General features: G+C 44.6%; 1 protein-coding gene across 2 annotated transcripts in view; it reads left to right on the top strand.

Moving 5' to 3' along the window:
• grin2aa (glutamate receptor, ionotropic, N-methyl D-aspartate 2A, a) overlaps positions 1-19519 on the top strand; it is a 126119-nt gene that overhangs the window by 1034 nt on the left and 105566 nt on the right. For both annotated transcript variants that reach the window (XM_048244976.1, XM_048244975.1), the window contains one exon: positions 2086-2493. In XM_048244976.1, the coding sequence (XP_048100933.1) occupies positions 2089-2493 (405 nt within the window). In that variant the 5' untranslated portion in view covers positions 2086-2088. The remainder of the gene's footprint in view (positions 1-2085; positions 2494-19519) is intronic.

Genomic DNA, 19519 nt, shown 5'->3' with positions numbered 1-19519 from the left:
TTATTTAACATTAAACAGCACATTTTACCTTAGAGAAAACCCGTGTCATGATCATGTGAGCGCCAAATCTCAGAGCTTGGTTCAGTCACTCTGCCCTGCATGCTGCCGGGGTTTCTGGGTGCAGTATTATCCTATGTGAGGACCGACGAACTACAGTGGTAGAAACATGGGTTTCTGTTCTCAGCGCACCTTGCGATTCATATTACGAGAACTAACCACAGAAAATGTAGCCTATATGTATTACTTTGTGTATTTATAAAGCATTAACCATTTGCCATTAACCATTTTCTCTCCATTTGTTGATCAACTTTAGTACTTTAATATCCCGACAGCTGTGCAGCGAAGATCCCAACCCAATAATGTTGTTTTTAGATCCTGTATGCTAATTTCATTGCCAAAATAACAAATCATATGTTTGTAAAATAACGCGTATATCTAACTATGTGAAACACAAAATATTGAAGCACGTTTTGTGACATTGAAGAAATGCCCTGAAAGGTAGCCTAACTGGGCGCAATATTTCAGTAGGGGGTGACAACGCGAAGACGAGACCGTTAGGGGTCGCACTTGTATAATGATCGTTTGAGAGAAGTTAATGAGGAATCACAACGAATTTACGTCCAAAGGTTTTCTTCCATGCTCTGAATGCGGTCACGTTGTAGTAGCGCATATTCAACATCTGATCGTTTTAAAAATAGCTCGTCTGCGTATATCTGCTCCAAAAGCTTTCCGAAACCTGTTTTTTTGTGTGTAAAATACCATAACTAGCACACAAAATGCATTTACCTCGTAGCATCACACACGCACCTAGGCGCGCATGAAACCACACACGTCACATGGGGCTGTGTGTGTGTGTGTGTGTGTGTGTGTGTGTGTGTGTGAGAGAGAGAGAGAGAGAGAGAGAGAGAGGTGGAAGGGGGCAAAGCGTTCAATAGTTGGCGCAGCTGAATTATGATTTATTGTCACACAAAATCCATGCCAGTTTACAGCCGACAATGGGGGTTTAAACTCAGGTGTTTGGCGTTTACCACGTTTAAAAGTAGGCCAGCCTATACTGTTTGGCAAATGAAGATATAAAGGTAGGCTACACTCTTACATGGCAATGGTCGTTCAGAGATGAGAAGCAACCTTTTTGTTGTCGTCATAGTATGATTTAGCCACGGAATGAACCCAGTCTATAGCATATTCTATATAATGGGCTAGGCCTACAATTACAACGTATAGGCCTAAACAAATGTTTATCCAAATCAGAGCACAGCACTCACTAACTGAAATAATCCATCAGAAAAAAACACAGAAGGTATGTAAGAAGGATCCTGGAATCCCTTGACACGTGGCCCCAACTGCCTCTGTGCCATATGCTGTGCTTTTGTAATTATTCATGCCTTGATTTACAGTACATTCCACTTGCTTGCCCCTATAAACATCTAGGCTGCCTGCCCCGGCTTGCCTGTAACACACAGTTCCCCTCTCTGGTCCATTCCCACTCTCCAGTCGAGGGCTCAGAAAAAGATGATGTCAACACTCTTCTCTTCTGCTCTGATTGCTGCTCAGACTTCATGTCATGTAGGATCTTCATCATTTTGTTCATTACCAGTCGTTCATTGCCCAAGTTCCTCCATGAGATACACGCGTGTAGAAACACCAACCATTTGCCGAAGGAGGCCACATACCCTACAGGCCAAATACAATCCCTATGCCAAATACTGAAAAAAAGTATTAAAATGCCTTAAATAAGCTGTCTGGGTTTTGCCACTGGAACATGTGTAGAATGGGTCAGATTCTCATGTCTGAATCAGAATGGTATTTTTGATGTCACTGAAGTGAAGATTTTCACTTGTTACTGTGTACATTTCAAGCACTATTAATTGTTACGACCTGCACAGGCAACATACTTTTAAATATTGATCAGGATAAAGGCATATTTGGTTGACGATGGTAGTTATCTGCTTGAGTTAAATGTTGTGAACATTGTACATTGATACTTTGACTAATCTGTGTGTGTGTGTGTGTGTGTGTGTGTGTGTGTGTGTGTGTGTGTGCCTGTGTGCGTCTATGTGTGTGCGCACGTGCTGCATTCCACAGGGGATGAAGCGGTCCACTATGGGGTTCTCCAAGTTGGCACTTCTGACCCTTCCAGCCCTCCTCGCCCTGATCAGCCTGTCTCATGAGGCGGAGAAGGTACCCATACTGAACATTGCAGTGATCCTGGGAAAAACGCGCTACATCTCCGACAGGGATATCCGGGCCCTGTGGAGCAAGGATGACCCCATCGACGTCAACGTGGTTACCCTGCTGGTCAACGAGACGGACCCAAAGAGCATCATCACCCACATGTGCGACCTCATGTCGGGCACCAAGATCCACGGGGTAGTGTTTGGGGACGGCACTGACCAGGAAGCCATTGCCCAGATTTTGGATTTTATTTCCTCCCAGACGTTGATACCCATTCTGGGGATCCATGGAGGATCGTCCATGATCATGGCGGACAAGGTAAGCCCCAAGTAGACTGCACATCAATTCAATTACACACACACACACACACACACACACACACACACATATGTCCCCCATGATGAGAAGAGAATGTAAGATGATCAATAACTTGAAAAGAAGGTAAATTCTTGTCTTTTTGCTGAGTTCACACAATGCACATCACAACACAAGCCCTCTGGGTGAGCAGTCATCCCCTTCCTCGACTCCCATGATCTATTGTCCAATAGTGAAATGAGATGAAGATGCGCCAGCCAAAGTGGCAATTATTATGAGGAAATTTCAATGTTTCACTTGGAACATCTAATACAGTTCTTTGCTTGGTTGGCCAAATAACAAAGACCTGCTGTCTATTTGCAATCCTCCCCACAGCAAAATAACACTAAGATAATACATCTTTGCATAATATTGCTTTGTACTATCCACAGGGTATTATTGAGTTGTTCCATTTCCAGAAAATCAATTATCACAGGAGTTCAAACTTGACTCTCAATTTAGCTTCATATTTTGAGCTGGCAGGGCCATTCTACTGATTTTGAGATGATGAAAAAAATTGGAAGATTTGCAATAAATCTTCCCGAAGACATCTGATTTATTTCTCCTCTGTCTGAACTGTGCCTGGAGCTTACCTTATCTTGTAGATCTGTTTCGATTTTACGGGCTGTCACAGAAGCAGCATGTATCCCCTGCTGTCTTGAAGCCACAGCCGTGACTGTTTTTGGTGGTGAAGGTGCTCACTGTGTAGACAGTGGCAAAACCCAACATGTGTATTACGTCAGTCTCCATGAAAGTAAAAAAAAAAAAAAAAAAAACGCATTGGTAAACCCAAATAGGATCTTGGGGATGGGTGTGGGGTGTAGAGGGTGTGGAGGGTGGAGTGTGTGGGGGACGGAGTGTGTGGGGGACAAATAATTTCCCACTCTGTTGACTTTTGCCCTCTCCTCATTACCAGGAAATAGCTCTGCACCTCCATTCCCTTCTATTTGTGAGCCACCCCTGTTAGATGTGCATCACAGAGTTGTATATATTTTCATCATCTGTGTTTCACATGGTTACTTCCTTCAAACCCCTCATTTACAAGGCCTGGAGCTGCAATGTTTCCTTCACTCTCTGGGGAGACTGACAATATAGCAGACACGCAATCATGCCTATAGAGTGTAAACTCAGATAAAGTTAAGACGCCTTGAATGCCAAGAGAGTCTTTCTTGGCTGAAGTTAGCCAGCAATATCTCCTGTTTTTGTTTAAATTCAAGCCCACACCCGCTACAGGCAATTTTCTGTGGTTCATTTGGCTAAGAAAAATATAAATTACCCTCCCGTCCATTCAGTTTTGAGCTTTTTGAGTTTTTCAGCTCTTTAGTTAGCTATTTTATTTATGGCCATGTGCCCGGTCTCAAAAAACAATCACCACCATATTCCGTGTAACATAATAGATGCTTTATTTATTGCATGCGACACAAAGATGCCAATGCGTGTCAACACAATGAGCATGTTTTCATTCTCTGTCGCAGCATTTCCGTAAATGAGCTGGCCTTTTTGGGGCTGCTGTATTTTCAGTGCTTTGCGTGGATTACAAACAACAAGAGTTCCACTAACTCAAATGCCATAGACTGATAATCATCCGCCTCCTCTTTGCTGATTGTGTTGGAAAGATAACGTGAAATTGATTTCAGGCCTGTCTCTCCATTTATGTTCTCTTCTGACAGTTTGTGATCGAATCGGCCAAAAAAAAGAAAAGAAAAATGGGTTGGTGGTAATTAATGGCCGACTGTTAAGACAGGTAGCAGTTCATTTGGTCTCCATATAGAAAGAGTGGGCCTCATTAAGTCACTGACTCACTGACACGTGTCACGATGTCTATTGTTTTATTTCCGTTGTGCCCACCTTGCCGCTGTGGTAATGTTGATGCACAAGCACGCACAACAGCAGTTACCACAGAAGAATGACATTCTTATCGGCACATTGGAGGTCAGTCTTTCACTTGTCGTTGGGAGATGAGTTTACAGCTTGTCCTGCTGATGATGAGCAGGAGCTATCACTTTCTTGTTCTTGTTGTTGTACAACATAAAGATAAACAAGCACTATCATTGGCTCATGTAGCTATGGTTTGTGTGGAACCTATGGATAATACAGTTATCTGGAAACCAAAACATCTTATTGGATGAAGGAAATATCTCTACAAAAATAAATAGCATTGGACGTCTAAGTAGGATATTGCGACAGTGATTGCTAGAGGCAAAGGTCTGGAAAAGGAAAACTTTGTTTGAAAAAAAAATTGTATTGAAATTCAATAAAAAAAACAAAAACACTGAAACACACTTCCAGATCCTAAAGCATATTAACGATGGAGGCAGGGAGGCGGAAATACTGTTTTGGAATGATTAAGTGAAAAAGATTAGAACACACATTGCATCACTCAACAGCTGCCTACCCCATCCTGAAGTGAAGCGAGAGACAATGCAGAGCGAAGACCATCGCGTCTTCCATCTTGAACTTGCACTCCACTCAAGATGGTCATGTTCATTGTGCCATGGGGACTCTACTTATGAACACCACCACGATAAAGTGCTCTTTTGGATAAGAAATGGCTTCCTGGCTTTCAAGTGGAATCAATTCAAAGGCTGCAGATTGGAGGGGAAAAGGGGGGTTTTCACCGCCCCATGGGACCACAGCTGCCTCTGAAATGCGGTTCAAGAACGTAAAAGAGCATAAAAAGGCATTTGTAATGCGTGCGTTGTTGTTTGAATATGCTTAATGACCTGGGCTGTTTCGTGTTTTGCTTTGCTGCTGCTCCAGTGTTTTCTCATGCTTACTGCCACTGATGAATTAAACAACGCAGAGCTCCATCTCTTTGGCTTTGACTGAGAGAAGGGAAGGGGAAGGGGGATGCGGGGTGCGTCTCTGAGCAAAGGGAATAAAAGGTCTCTCCAGTGTCCAAAACCAGTGGGCCAGCTCTTCTCCTTCTCCCCTGCCTCCAGGGCTTGGACACGTGGCTCACAAATATAATTGTCTCCCTTGTTTTCTCGAGATCGCATAACAGCTCCATAAAGTTCATTCTGCAGGCTTAAAGGTCATTGCTTGAAGACCAAAAGAGCATCATCCTGAATACCACCCCCCTCCACCTCACACACATACACACTTGTTTTGCTATGGTGCGATATTAGTACTAGGATGCCTAGTACTAAGATGCAAAACTGGGCCACCCTTACTGTAAAAATGTAATGTAAAAAAAGGAAAACAGGAGATGATCTATAATATGCATCATGTGGCACGTGTAATATGCTGACCTTCTTTACCTCCCGTTTGCTACAGCAGGCTCTAAAATAACCTTATGAGGGATCAATCCTCCCCTTAACAACAAGCACGGGAAATTCTCTAAGCCAATTTACGGTATGCATTGCATTGGCCTTGTGCACACACACACACACACACACACGCTGCATACTCGCGTCCTCTGCAAGCGCATTTGCCGCTGTTAGGGGGGGTGGAAAGGTAGAGGGGGATTTGTCTTAAAGCGATAGACAAACAAGGACATGCTGCGAGACAGCCGACTAGCCATCACTAAAAGCACAGTGTTTGCCTATATTTTTAGAATAAGGCAAGCATCTAGCAAGGGATTTAATTAACCCTGGTGTGATATCTGTTTAAGGCTCGATAAACCTGCAAGCTGATGTTTGCCTCAGACAGTGGGTCCCTCACAGTTAGCTGTGTGTAGCAGTGTGCTGTAGACTGCAGGTGTTCTGCAGGCGTTTCATAGTTGATCTTGTGGCAGACGTGGAAAACACTGGCTCCAGACATTAGAAGTCACTACAACATATTTGTTTCAGCCATTTACTAAATTGATTTAGTGAATCTACCGCAAGAATATGCACTCAATTGATGTAGTGAATCCGATGATTCTAATGGACTCTTCAGCCAGATAGACATGCTAATTTGTGAAATAGCCTGTTAAGTGTACAGGTCCAATATATTGTAGAACCTTTACATTCTGAAGCCAGAGTTTTCCATCTCTTTTTTCTGGCTTCATTTTGCAGTTGTCTTGTGATTGAACTGTTCTAGTGCAAACCTGATACATAGAGGGCATTGTCTCAGTTATCTGAGATGTGAATGCAAAGCCTTGGGCTCATTTGTGACAGGATGCGCTGGGCTGGCGGACCAAAAGTCATATCCCGATATATTTAGGTTGAATATCGATATACGATATATATCCCGATATTTTTTCCGCAAAGTTAGAGCTGTAAAATAAAATGTTCAGTCAAATATGTTATTGAAAACTCACTACTCAAATAACAATAAAATGTAAACATAAAACTGGAGTGCCTTTTTTGAAATCAAAGCTCCGTAAGGTGCACATTTAAATAAAAAAATAACTTAAATAAAAATAACCTATAAAATAAAATAGGCCAATCTTTTTCTGAAATAAATATATTTATATGAGAAAAGTAGCGTGCAGTTTCACAGCAGTGCAGAGAGGGGAGCAGTGCAGAGAGCTCCGGTCAGCGGCTTCCGTGGAGCAAGGATCACGGCGCAAATTTGAACTATATCGATATATACGATATGGTCTAGTTCCATATCGCATTTTAAAATATATCGCTATACTGTATCGCCCAGCCCTACTCCAAAATGCCGGTGTGTGTACGAGTGTGCAGCATCACATCGCCACCCCTCAGGAGTTGTATCCACTGGAAAACAATGACGAGCCCTCTCCAAAAGACAGAAGCGTGGCGCATGCATGGCCATTGTGTAGTGTCCACTCAAAGCAGAGCCACAGCAGAGCTTCCATGGCAATTAATCCCCTAACCCCCTTACTAAAGCCCCATCCAGAAGACAATGAGGATAAGAAGTGCGCTCATACAGTAAAAGTGCACACACAGATACAGATACTGTACAAATATACTTACAGAAACGAAGGCCTGCTGCTAGCTAAAAGACACACGCACATTGGAACAGTCAGAAATGAAGCTGTTGTCTGTACCACTGACAGTTCACTAAATGTTGTGCATTAGATTAGATCTGCGACGACAGATGTTGTCGTGGGCTTCCTGTACGATTCAGCGTGTTTGCCTACAGTGATCCGGAGGTGGCACTGTATTGTGGGGACTGGCAGCGGTGCCCTGGGCCATTCTGAGTGCCAGTGTGTTGCAGGCATGAGTGGGTGCGTGCCTGGCTGTCAGATATCCCATTGCATGCCTGCAGCACCAACCTCATGGCACATTGCATTGTTTACTCTATTATGATAATGCTGGATTTCATAGGGTGTCCCTTCTACCTTTTTCTGCTCTTTTTGCCATGTTCTTTTTTTTTACCCATCTCTGGTCATGCCACCACAACACACACACACCCACACAAAGACTCTCACACACCTGCCATTATATTGCCTCTTGCTGAATCTGTCTGTCTATCTCTCTGTCTTTCTACCTCTTCTGTGTTATTGTCAGTTTCCTCTTGCATCTTGGAGGAGTTTTTTAATTAGGCATTTCCAAAGCCATAATGGCTGTATTGGGTGGTGATGATTTGAAGAAAGTGGCACGGTTGCTTCATTTGTTGCCGCGAGATGTTATTTAATTTCACGGCTGTTAATTGATTGAAGAGCAGGGTATCCTTTTGTTAGTATCAAATGTCTGGAGCACTGTCTGGGTTTTTATTTTTTACTTTTATCTGTTTATGTTTGTCCCATAAACTGCTGCTTTATATTTATTCATAGTAATGATAGCCTTGTCATTACCTCTCACTGCTCACCACATTATTTCTCTCTCACAAGACAGACAGAGTGCAAATACAAACTAGACACACAAGACTAGCATTATTAGCATAATTGCTAATTGCCTTACGGATGTGTGATTAAGATGTGGTTTCAGATTGAACAGAGAGTATGAAGTTGGCTTTTATTTAGCTGGCATATGATCATTTCACAAACACAGCCGTGGTGCTTATTATGTCTGCGCGTGGCAATATTTCTCCTTCCTTTGTGCGTGAACAGCTCTGGGTGGGGAGAAAAGCACGGGCCAATTTGAATGGCTAAATGATACAAGGTGCCGTGTGCAGTCTCTGCCTTGTGCAAGCGGGCGGACAATGAAACCCGGCACAAAATCCACATGCTGCAGTGGCTCCACTGTATATTTTAAGCTGGGTTGTGGTAGCCTCAGTTTCTCCCTCTCTCTCTCTCTCTCTCTCTCTCTCTCTCTGTGATCTATGGGCTGGAGTCTGCAGTAAAAAGCTGTCAGAGCCCGTCTACCACTGGGTGCTGCAGTTTAGGTGGGAGCTTAGCCGCACTCCCTCCACGGCCACAGGGGCTGCTGTATGCAGAGTAACAGCCAGGGGAGAGGAGAGGCATCACAATAAGCATTGTGCAGGGAGGCTCCCCCTCCCCTGAAATACTGCGCAAAGCGCTGCCAGCACAGACCCCCAGAGCCACTGCCAGGGCAGGGCATCATGGGATTGGAACTGACAGTTTGCCGTGCGAGGCTCATCTCATTTGTTAGCTTTGTTGGATTGAATGACTCAAAATTTCCCCCACATTTAATTTAATGCTCAGAGATAGATTGAATGCTCTTTTTTCTGTTTTTGTTTTTTTTTGTTTCCCCCGCTCTGTTTTTGTTTTGGCCGCCATGCACTAACTGTATATGAATGCATCCATTCTGCAGGCATCATTTTTGGGCCACTTGCTAAGCAACAGCTAATCGCAATGTAGTAGGAAGCAGCCCATGTGGAAAGTTATATAAGCTGTGCTCCAAGTGTGGAGTAGACTTTTTTTTTTTTCATTTTGAAATTGTGAAATTAACTTCAAGTACGGCTCTCTAACTGGAAACAGGTCCCTGCAGCTGTGCTGTATTGGATGAGAAAGGGGATGGGATGTTTTTTTTTTTAACTCGGGTTACATTTAATATCCTCTTCTGATTTTCTTTAAAGCCTGTTCACAAATCAAACTACTGCAGCTTTCCCAGAGGAAACAGGAGGCAAATAGCATCGATCCAAACACCCTCTTTACCACTCATGTTGCATTTGTGGTTGCTGTGAAACCGTGGAGCCGTTTGCCTGTCAGATGCTTGTTGGACCGCGAGTGTGGCAACTTCTGTGAGGGGAAAGTTGTGTCACACGACAGGGTTTGAGAAGTTGCATGTTTCGCCTCTTGCTTTTTAAGCGAGGGGGGAGCTCTCTCTCTCTCTCTCTCTCTCCTGCATACCAATAACTCTCTGAACTGTATAAGAGCACAGAGTGAACAAACCCTTGGGTTTCCACAAGTGTGTGCGTCCTTCCCTGTAAAAACAGCGCACGGGGAGGCAACGCTCTGCAAGCGGCTGACGCAGGGAATGCAATTACATTACAATACGCACTCTCCATATTGGTACAATTCCATGTCAAAATCAGTGAAGTGTACTCAAAGACAAAAAATGGAAGTGGCTGACATGAATTAAATATCTCTCCCCTTCGTGCTCCTTGCGTTCATTAGGAAGCCACTTCTATTATGAATGAGGACCCCATGGACAATAAAAAAGAATGTTAATTGTTCACCGAGGCAGAATGGGATTTGATAAAAAGAAATGGAGGGCCTCTCCAGAGTGAGGGAGGCAACAACGTCTCGCTGGCAGGACATTGTTCATTTTTTTATTGACATGTGACCTGGGTGTGCTCAAAGTGAGGAAGCAGCGAACAGCTCCATTGTGACAATCTCCAAAAAGAATCTTTTTTTTTTTTTTTTATATAAATCTCTTCCCCAAGTTGGGCTGTAGATGCATTTTAGATTAACGCAGGTAGAAGCTTGCGGGGTTTTTTTGTCTTGTGTAATGCACAGTGTAATGTTAGGGTGAGCTTATAAAGTGCTTACGCAAAAGAGCTGTCATGCTGAACTTGAGCAGACACTAAGGGGATGTCTGCCATGCGTTTGTAATTTGCACTGAGAAGAAAGATAGCATTAGTGTCCCAGCACTGTGGAGACAAGATTGAATTGCTTCGAGACCTCACGAAGACACGCCATGCACACACACACACACACACACACACAGAGAGAAAGAGACTGTGAGAGAGAACAAAATGGAACCGCAATTTCAACTCAGTTTTAATTAACTTGATAATGCAGTGGTTATTAATGATAAGAATACAGTACTGAACCTAAGTTAAAATAGACTGGGTGTCATATCGCTGGCCAGTAGTGTGCTGAGGGGCCATTCGTGCTGCTTTTTAAGCTCCTCTCTCACAGCACCGTATAATGAAGAAGAGGTCTCAGTGGCATTCAAGGTAACTCTTTAGACCACATTAAAGGGGAAATGGTAATGATTATGCAATTAGCATGTATTTTTCCTTCACAGTGTCCTTACTGACAACGGTGTGATGAGGACAAGGCTGAGTTTTCATCAGGAACGCTACCGAAGTGGTCCATTCGCAGAGCGTAAAAGTCTTTTTCATATAGACTGGATGTGTGCAGCCCTCTCATGTCTGGTGTAGCCAGTTCCATTGATTATAGTGGAAGCTAATTGTTGCCGTACATGCTCCGCGAACCGGACCCCCTTAGCCTTAGCCTTCCTCTTACCTTACTGTGGTGCTTGCATTTTTCCTAGGGTTAGGCTCCTCTATCTTTTGGTGGTGGAAACATACCCAGCAGAGACTAAACTAGTTTTTGTTCTACTTCCTCACATGATCTTGTCTTTTTTTAAACTCCTGGACACAGACTTGTGTCTTTTTTTAAATTGTTTCAAAGGTGGAAGAAGATGAATGAGGGTGTAGCAGCCTGAGAGAGAGACTCGGGAGAGTTGCAGTTAGGTCGCCCGTCTCAGGGGACTTTGGACAGCAGCATCATCGTTTATTTTTGCCCCGTTATGGCAGCGCTTCCGTGTACTGAATGCTCGCGCCACCAAGCAGCCAATACAATATCTGGCTCACGGAAAAAAAGGGAAAGTTCTATATTGGAAGCATTTTGTGATTGGAAGAACATTCCAGACTTGACCCAGCTTGAGTGTTGGTGAGATTCTCAGTGAGTAGCTGAATTCTGTATACCATTCTGTATAACACCTGACTTGTCACAATAGCTGCGTTGAATTCACTGCAACCTTTACTGCGCCACAGAGGTAGAACTGGGGTCTGTTGAAAAGCTAATCTTGATCTTTTGCAAAGTGTATCTTTCTCCTAGGAGCATGCTTCCATGCTTGAGTTGTTGAATGAGACTCACATTGGTTGCATCAGCACTATGAAGGCAACCACTGGTGAGGATGATTCACTATGGCACTTTGAGAAAAAACTTGAGGCCTGTGTTCAATTTAGTCCTACAGTAATTTCATAATATCCAGATTTCACATTCATTATATACCCTAAAATAATTTGATGTGATTCAAGTCTGGACATGGCTGACAAAGACAGTATTATTTCCACTTTAAAACCTTCTTTGCCATTAAGTCTGAGTTGCAAGACCTTGGCTGAAAAAAGAAACATTGGTAACCTTTCTGGGTAGGCCTGGCAACAGCAGTAAAGGGCATTTGGAGACTCAGTCTACATGCTGGCGGTTGATTATCCACCTTGAAAAAGGTGACGAGTATCCCAGTCAACCAGAGGGATTCTCCCAAGGCACCAGCCGGGGCCGCTTGCTGCACCACCACACTGGCAAATGTCCAGGCTCAACCAATGGATTTACACACGGCTGCAAATCCAATTATGCTCACAGGTGGCTTCAGGGACTGGCCTGTGTTTGACTTAAGTAAACAATGGTGAGAGAAAGGAATACTTTCATTACTGTAGGGAGGAAGGGAGAGACAGAGAGAGAGAGAGAGAGAGAGAGAGAGAGAGAGAGAGAGAGAGAGACAGACACTGGTCCTTGAGCTCTTTTTTATGGTTCAAAAGCTTGACATATCCAGATGTACAATTTTTGCATTGACTCATCAACCTCTAGGGTGGTGTTAGCTTTTATTGAGAGGAGGATGTAAAGGTTATGCAATGGCTGGGCTGTCATGTCAACCCTGAGTGAGAAATCAGTCACTGTTGCGACACATGATCAAAATACATGACGTTTACTTCGATCTATAATTTTTAGTAATATAAAAAACCTGTACTTTTCTTTTTCTCCATTTCATATGGGCTATAATCGGTAGCGAATCCCAAATAATTATAATGTAATTGTAACTACTTCATGATAAACATAAACATATGCAAAGCATCAAAGATTTTGCTGTATTTAAAATATATTACCAAAAGACATTTCTTGTGGACAACAACAAATTCACCCAGCTATGGTGTACAACCAATCTTCACTGTGTCATTACGATGTTAGTAGAGAGTGTAGGCATCCTACCTCAGGCCATTATGTTCTAAATAAATCCCTTGGTTGGGTTCCGGTTTACATTTTTAATGGGTTCTTCCACCCCTCAACTAAGTTCCATGAAAATCAACTGGGTAGTTTGAGCGTAATCCTGCTGACAGACATTCAGAAGGTAATAAGGAAGGTGATAATATACAGGAGGCTATGTAATTCACTCTGTATCTGTTGTTGTGAAACTAGACTATTTGAATTTAACTGCTCGTAGCAGCAATCCCTGTTTTTCTCCCCCAAGCGAAGGGGACCAATGCGCAAAAACTCTGAGGCACATGACCTTATTTTGATTTCGTGAGGGTCAGGCCTGAATTGATGCTGCAATGATACATCATTACTGCTGCGCTCACAACTCATTTCGACCAACATCTGTTTTACCCAAAGGGCACGAGTTTCAACTCGCCTTTAAAAAAAGCTGCTTTTCACATGGGGGGGCATCTGCAAATGAAGGGACCTTCCGCGGAAACATTTCCATATTAAGGAAAAGACCACATTCGCTGGCTCGTTCTAGCCTCGTGCAAGTTGCAGATGGGGCATAGCTTTGATCTTAGCATGCACGAGATACACTGGGAGGGGTGGGGGTTGAGGGAGGGGTGGGTTAGACCTGGGGGGGGGGGGGGGTTTGGAGAGTCAAAGTAAATGGTAGAAGCTCTCTGCGAGGTCACGGTCGTCACTTAATCACAGAATACAGATAGCGCTTTGATTTGGGCCTGCCTAATGGTGGAGTCTTTGTGACTTTGCCTGCAGACAAGGAGCCGAGGACTCGTCCGTGGAACAAAAAGGGATTAAAAAAAGGTTCTCCGTCTCGTTAATGGATCAAACGTACCAAGAACAATGCCGTCTATCCGTCAACAGATGCTTCAGAGGCCCGAGGGTCTGGGATGGCGTGTCACTAAGATGGAATTAAAAAGGGTCAGATTAATTTATGTTGTAGCGATGCATCACAGTGTGGGACTTTCATGTTTTTTGTTGTTGATGTTTTTGTTTTTGATCTTGACTTTTGTAGCTAATATTCCTTTGACCCTTCAACAAGGTTGTACTTCTATCACAGTTTTATGACATCATTTCAAGATCGCTTCATGTTTAGGCCTATTTTAATGTTTGTTTTATATTCTTTTTTTTTGCTGTTAGCTAAGTGAACTAAAATGCTTTAGTCAATCATTTCATTTTGTGGTTGAAATGTATAGCGTAACTACAAAGAATATGCTAAAATGAGAATCAGCAGTCTCTACACTGTAGTTCATAACCCAATTGTATATAGTTCACTAGTGCCAAAGCAGCCTAGGCTCACCTGGTGTCATCCTGTCATTTGAAATGCAAGGAAGACCAAAACTGGATGTATAGTAAAGTGAGGAGTTTGCTTGACACGTGTCAGGATAATTTACGGTCTTTTGAATACCCATGGACTCTCCCAGCGATGTAGCCTTCCACAACAATAAATCTTCGTCTTCAGACCTTGGCTGTAAAAGCGCCGGTAACCTTTCAGCATGGCGCTGGGAATGGGCAGCGCCGGTAAAGGTCCATGTCTGACTGTACATGCAGGTAGTTATTATTCACTGTAAGGGCAAGCAGGCGTGATATGCAGAGACCTCTACGATGCTGTCGAACAGTCGCCACGGCGGTGGCAGCCATGACGGTCTTCTTACAGTCCCTAGAGTTCGCTGGGGATGTTGCCGAGGGAGAGACACCATGATGCTTCATCCACAGTGCCTAGAGTGCCTTTAGCCTTTAGCTTCAGGTTCATCCTTTTCTTCTGCTGTTCCTACCCTCCCCGCATGCGGCCTGCGTGTCAGACAGATGTGTTGGCATAGGCTTAAACAAAAGCTCCAAGCACTGCTGCTGAGGGTGACTCACTCTGTATATGTGTGTGTGTGTGTGTGTGTGTGTGTTTGTGTTTTGTGTGTGTGTGTGTGTGTGTGTGTGTGTGTGTGTGTGTGTGTGTGTGTGTGTGTGAGAGAGAGAGAGAGAGAGAGCAAGAGGGAGTGTGTGTGTGTGTGTGTGTGTGTGTGTGTGTGTGTGTGTGTGTGAGTGTATGTAATAGCTCTGTCCCCTCTCCAGTGGGATCATCTAGGTCCTCTTCCTGTCTCTCCTTCCCGGGCCCTTCCTACGAACACTGGCTGTGGCAGGGCCAGCGCTGATGTCATCCGTGTGATGTCATGCGATGAGTTCACGTCTCCTGCAGGCTCTGGACTGTCTGTCTGTCTGTGTATTGAAAAAAAAAAAATCAAATGTGTATGTGTATGCATGTGTGTGTGTGTGTGTGTGAGAGAGAGAGAGAGAGAGAGTGTATGTGTGTGTGTGTGTGTGTGTGTGTGTGTGTGTGTGTGTGTGTGTGTGTGTGTGAGAGAGAGAGAGATGAGAGAATGTGTGTGTGGGTCTGTCCTTTGCTGTGAGCAGCCATTTTCCCCTCATTCTCTCCTTTCTTCTCCTCTCATCCACACACATTCGTGATCTGCTCTCTTCTTTTCACCCTTGTTTATTCACCTCTTCTCTGTACTTCTCTCCCCTCCTTCCCCTCTTTTCTCCTCACATCACCCTCTCCTCCCACCTCTCCCCTCATCCCCCTCTTTTCTCCTCACATACCCCTCTCCTCTCCTCCCCTCTCCTCTCCTCTCCTCTCCTTTTGTCCCTCTCTCCTCCCCCTCTCTTCTCCTCTCCCCCTGCCTCCTAAGTTGTACATGTAGAGGCTGCTGTGTTGGATCCTAGTGAATCTCTCTCTGTGTTGGATCCTAGTGAATCTCTCTCTGTGTTGGATCCTAGTGAATCTCTCTCTGTCTGCGTCTATCAGGAAGAGCCCTCCCTTGGCTCCTCTGGCAGTGCGGTGACAAATCCCCTGGGGGTCTCCCTGGCGCCCTTTTGAACACCACACTGTTCACTCTTATCTGTTTGTCTGATTCAGCGGCTTGTTTTTTTCCACCCCCGCTTCATCCGCTGGCCAGGAGTCTGTCACTCACTGACCCCAACTTAAACGCACACTCACACACACACACACACATACACACACCCTTCACACCCTCTGGAAGAGGGAGGTTGGCTGAGCCAGACGACCGGCCAGCCACCGGTCTGTCGGGACCTGCTGGTTTGTGCGGATTGGCCCCTACAATGCCCAGCAGTCGACGCGGGCGAAAGGTTTATCTCGTCCTCGGCTGCTTTATCTCGTAGAGACCTGCTTTAGAGGCAGGGCAGCAGCAGTCGGTGTGTCAGGCTGACATGCGTGACATGCGTACGTTCGTAGACTTCAGGCTATGCTCTGGGGCCTCAGGGTGGACTTGTATTCCGCTAACCGCTCCTCTCATGTCGGTCAGGCTGGTGTGCACTGTGAAAAGGAAGTCATGTCTTCCAGGATGGCAGATGACACAACATGAGAGGAATATGCCACTCTTCTTCTGGGATTCGTCACTGGATAGAGGCAGAGAGTAATTTCCTATGTTTGTGTGTAGTACTGCCATATGAAGAGGCTGGGGATCTTTGAGATGAGATATAGCATCACTTGTGCTTGGATGATCCCTTTTGTCTGGGCCCAAAAACCACTGTGCTAAATTTGCAGAAATATATCATATTTTGTAGAAACCTCGCAGCCCGCCTTGGTGAATCATCTGGTAATTCTGCCTAATCAGGGCGTAGTTCTTTGTTGTTGCTGCTGTTAAGCCTTAAGTGTTTTTGTTGGATGGTGAAATCATTGCTGAAAATAAATGACATGAATAAGCCAGAGAAAATCAGAACAGCATGTGTAAGCAACGCTCGCCTTTCTGAGATCAAACCAACAGTGGCTAAATTTCTTGAAGGCATTTCTCCCAGTGGATAGCGTAGACAATAGCAGGCTACACATGTCTGTTTTCTTTTGTGGGAAAAAAATGAGCTATTGTGAGATAGATTTCTAATTTAACTTTAATAGCTTTGGTGTAAACTAGACAATAACCTTCCATTAGTAGAGATTCAGCTTGTTGTGTTCCTTGTAAAATAGGCCAAGAATGTACTGTATCAGATAATCTCTGTTTTTCTGGGAGTACGGGAGAGGTAATAAAATCATGAAGGCAGCAAGTGTGTCATGCTGAATTAAAATAATAGAAAATGGCTTTCATTTCTCCACCTGGAGATGACTTCATTAGTCCACCCACGAACTCGGTCGACTCTGGAGTCAAGGCGAACGGGCAGGAAGACTTACGTCACAATCCTTTTCAGCCGGCAGCAGCAGCTAAAACATTGCTGTCACTGCGGATGATGTGTGATATTTCCACATATGGCTGCGTTTGCATGTACAGAGGCAGTGGCGGCATTGGTGGCGGCTTTATGCACTGAAGCAAAAAAAAGCACCTCGCTCCCACTGTGATTCATCACTTCCTACCTGACTAAGTGAATGGCTCTATTCCGTAACCCATATATATATACAGTATAGAATATATATGTATGTATGTCGCACATGTACACACACACACACACACACACATACACACACACACATGCACCTTCACACACACCTATGCACACACACACACACACTCACAAACACACACACGTCCAAGCTCCTCTTGATCCCTCTAAGGGGAAGCCCCAGGAGGTTTCTGCGGTATAACTGATGACATGGGCCACCTGTGTCGGTGATGCTGGGCGCCAGCTGTGGCACCCCCAGACAGGGGATCTGCTCTGGCTAACACCCCGGCTGGACAGCCTATCAGCCCCCTAACCCCTCCCCCCCCCCTCCCCACACACCCACCTCTTAAAAAAGCCCCCAGGCCCCCTCAGGATGAAATCAGCTTGACAAGCCACTTTATTAATCTGTGCTAAAGCGACAGGCATTTGTATTGAGCAAACACATTTGTACACACACACAGACATGTGAGTGTGCGCGCACACACAGACACACACACACACACACAGACACACACACACACACACACACACACACACACACACACACAGACTCAGGGCCAGATGTACTAACGCTTTTGCGCCCACTTCAGGCTTATTTGTTTCGCAATGTGCGTGTAAAATCATTGCGAGGTATGTACAAACAGGCTTAATGATGTAAAGCATAAACTGCCTGTCGCGGGGAGCTGAAAGTGGCAGATTGCGATTGTCATGTCATGCATATGCATTCAAGGGAGGATCCAGGGGAAAGTGGGAGTTTAGCTTAAAAAAGATGGGAGGGAAGAGTAAAGAGCCTAATTAGAGCTTTAATTATCTGGGGTATAAAGACTGCTCCTGAAAGCGACGTCTATTCTGCGCCTAAATACTTCCGCCTTGTAAAAGCAGGTGTTAATCAAATTGCAGTTCAATCGTCAATAAGAGAACCTTTCAAAGACAACAGAATCGCTATTTAGAGCACCAGTTTTTGTGGTGAAAGTATTTGTACTACCAAAAGCAACCTTAACTTTCATTGGCCTTTCGAATGTCTTACTTTCACGTCATTCACCTAAACTTTCCTACTTGCTAGATTTGACCAATCTTCCATAGCCTACGTGACAAGTAGTTTGAGTAGAACTACTGATCTTTATTATCTCCCTGCTTGTTTACATCTTATCATGTATTCTATTATTTCATGATCGCTAAACGTTCGATTCTTTTTAATGTTGTCATCAGTTAACTTCATTCAACGGCGCTTGTATGTAGGCGCTGCCATTCAGTTGTGGACGTTCGTAAATTGCGTTTATGGGCGGAGAAAGGCGCAGTTTACACTAAGGATTGAACGATTGATAAATACAACGGAAACTTGGGTCTGACAGCGTTCGCAATCTGTGGTGTGTCCATGACGCTGATAACGCTACTAAATGGTACGCTACGTCTATAAATGGCTGCTCATGCATGAGTGTGTGTGTGTGTGTGTGTGTGTGTGTGTGTGTGTGTGTGTGCATACACTCTGCAGGAATAAACACAAATCACACATGGCTGCACAATATCAATAGACAGTATAGACACATATACATCAACACATACAGTATGACACACACACACACACACACACACATACACACACACACAGACCAACTGGACCCATTCTGTCAACTTCAATAGCTGAAGGTAACCTAAACTTTGCCGTTGCCATCCAGCTGGTGCTGCTTGTGATATCAGTCACTGTGGGCAATGACCCCCCCAGCCCCCCGACTAAGAAAAGCCCCAGCCCAGCACACCGACCTGACCACCCGCTCTCATCAAACTGCATTTAGCTCTGGTGTGCCCCCCTCTCCTCCATCAGCCCAGCTCATTCAGGCAGGCAAGCGGGCAGGCAAGCGGGGAGCCCATCGATCGATCGACTTCCACTGGGGGATCCATACACCACATTCTCATCTGCTCCCAGTGATGTAACTGCCGGCGCCCAGGTTAGCGCTCCATATCAGAGGGGGTGAACATCTCGCGCTAGCCGCTAATCATTTGACAGCAGCATGTCTGGGAAGAGATGAAGGGAAAGAAAGAAAAAATAATGAAAAGATGAAAAGAAGACACATCCTATGATACCATGGTTTGAGGCGATTGGTGATTGGTGATTTGTTTCCAGAGTCATTGTGGATGCTGTGGACTGCCAGGTGTGTGTTGTTATTCTTTATTTTTCTCAGAAGTGGGCTGCAGCCTGTGGGATCTGAGGGGAATCTTTGGGCACTCGAAACCAATCACCTAGACTTGCGCTTATGGTCTCCGCTGTCCTCATCACTCTTCTGTGTGTGTGTGTGTGTGTGTGTGTGTGTGTCTGTGTCTGTGTGTGTGGTGTGGTGTGTATGTGTGCGTTTGTGTGTGTGT

This window comes from Alosa alosa, chromosome 6, assembly GCF_017589495.1.
Source record: "Alosa alosa isolate M-15738 ecotype Scorff River chromosome 6, AALO_Geno_1.1, whole genome shotgun sequence".
Lineage (NCBI taxonomy): Eukaryota > Metazoa > Chordata > Actinopteri > Clupeiformes > Clupeidae > Alosa > Alosa alosa.
This window is presented reverse-complemented; position numbering and strand designations above follow the sequence as displayed.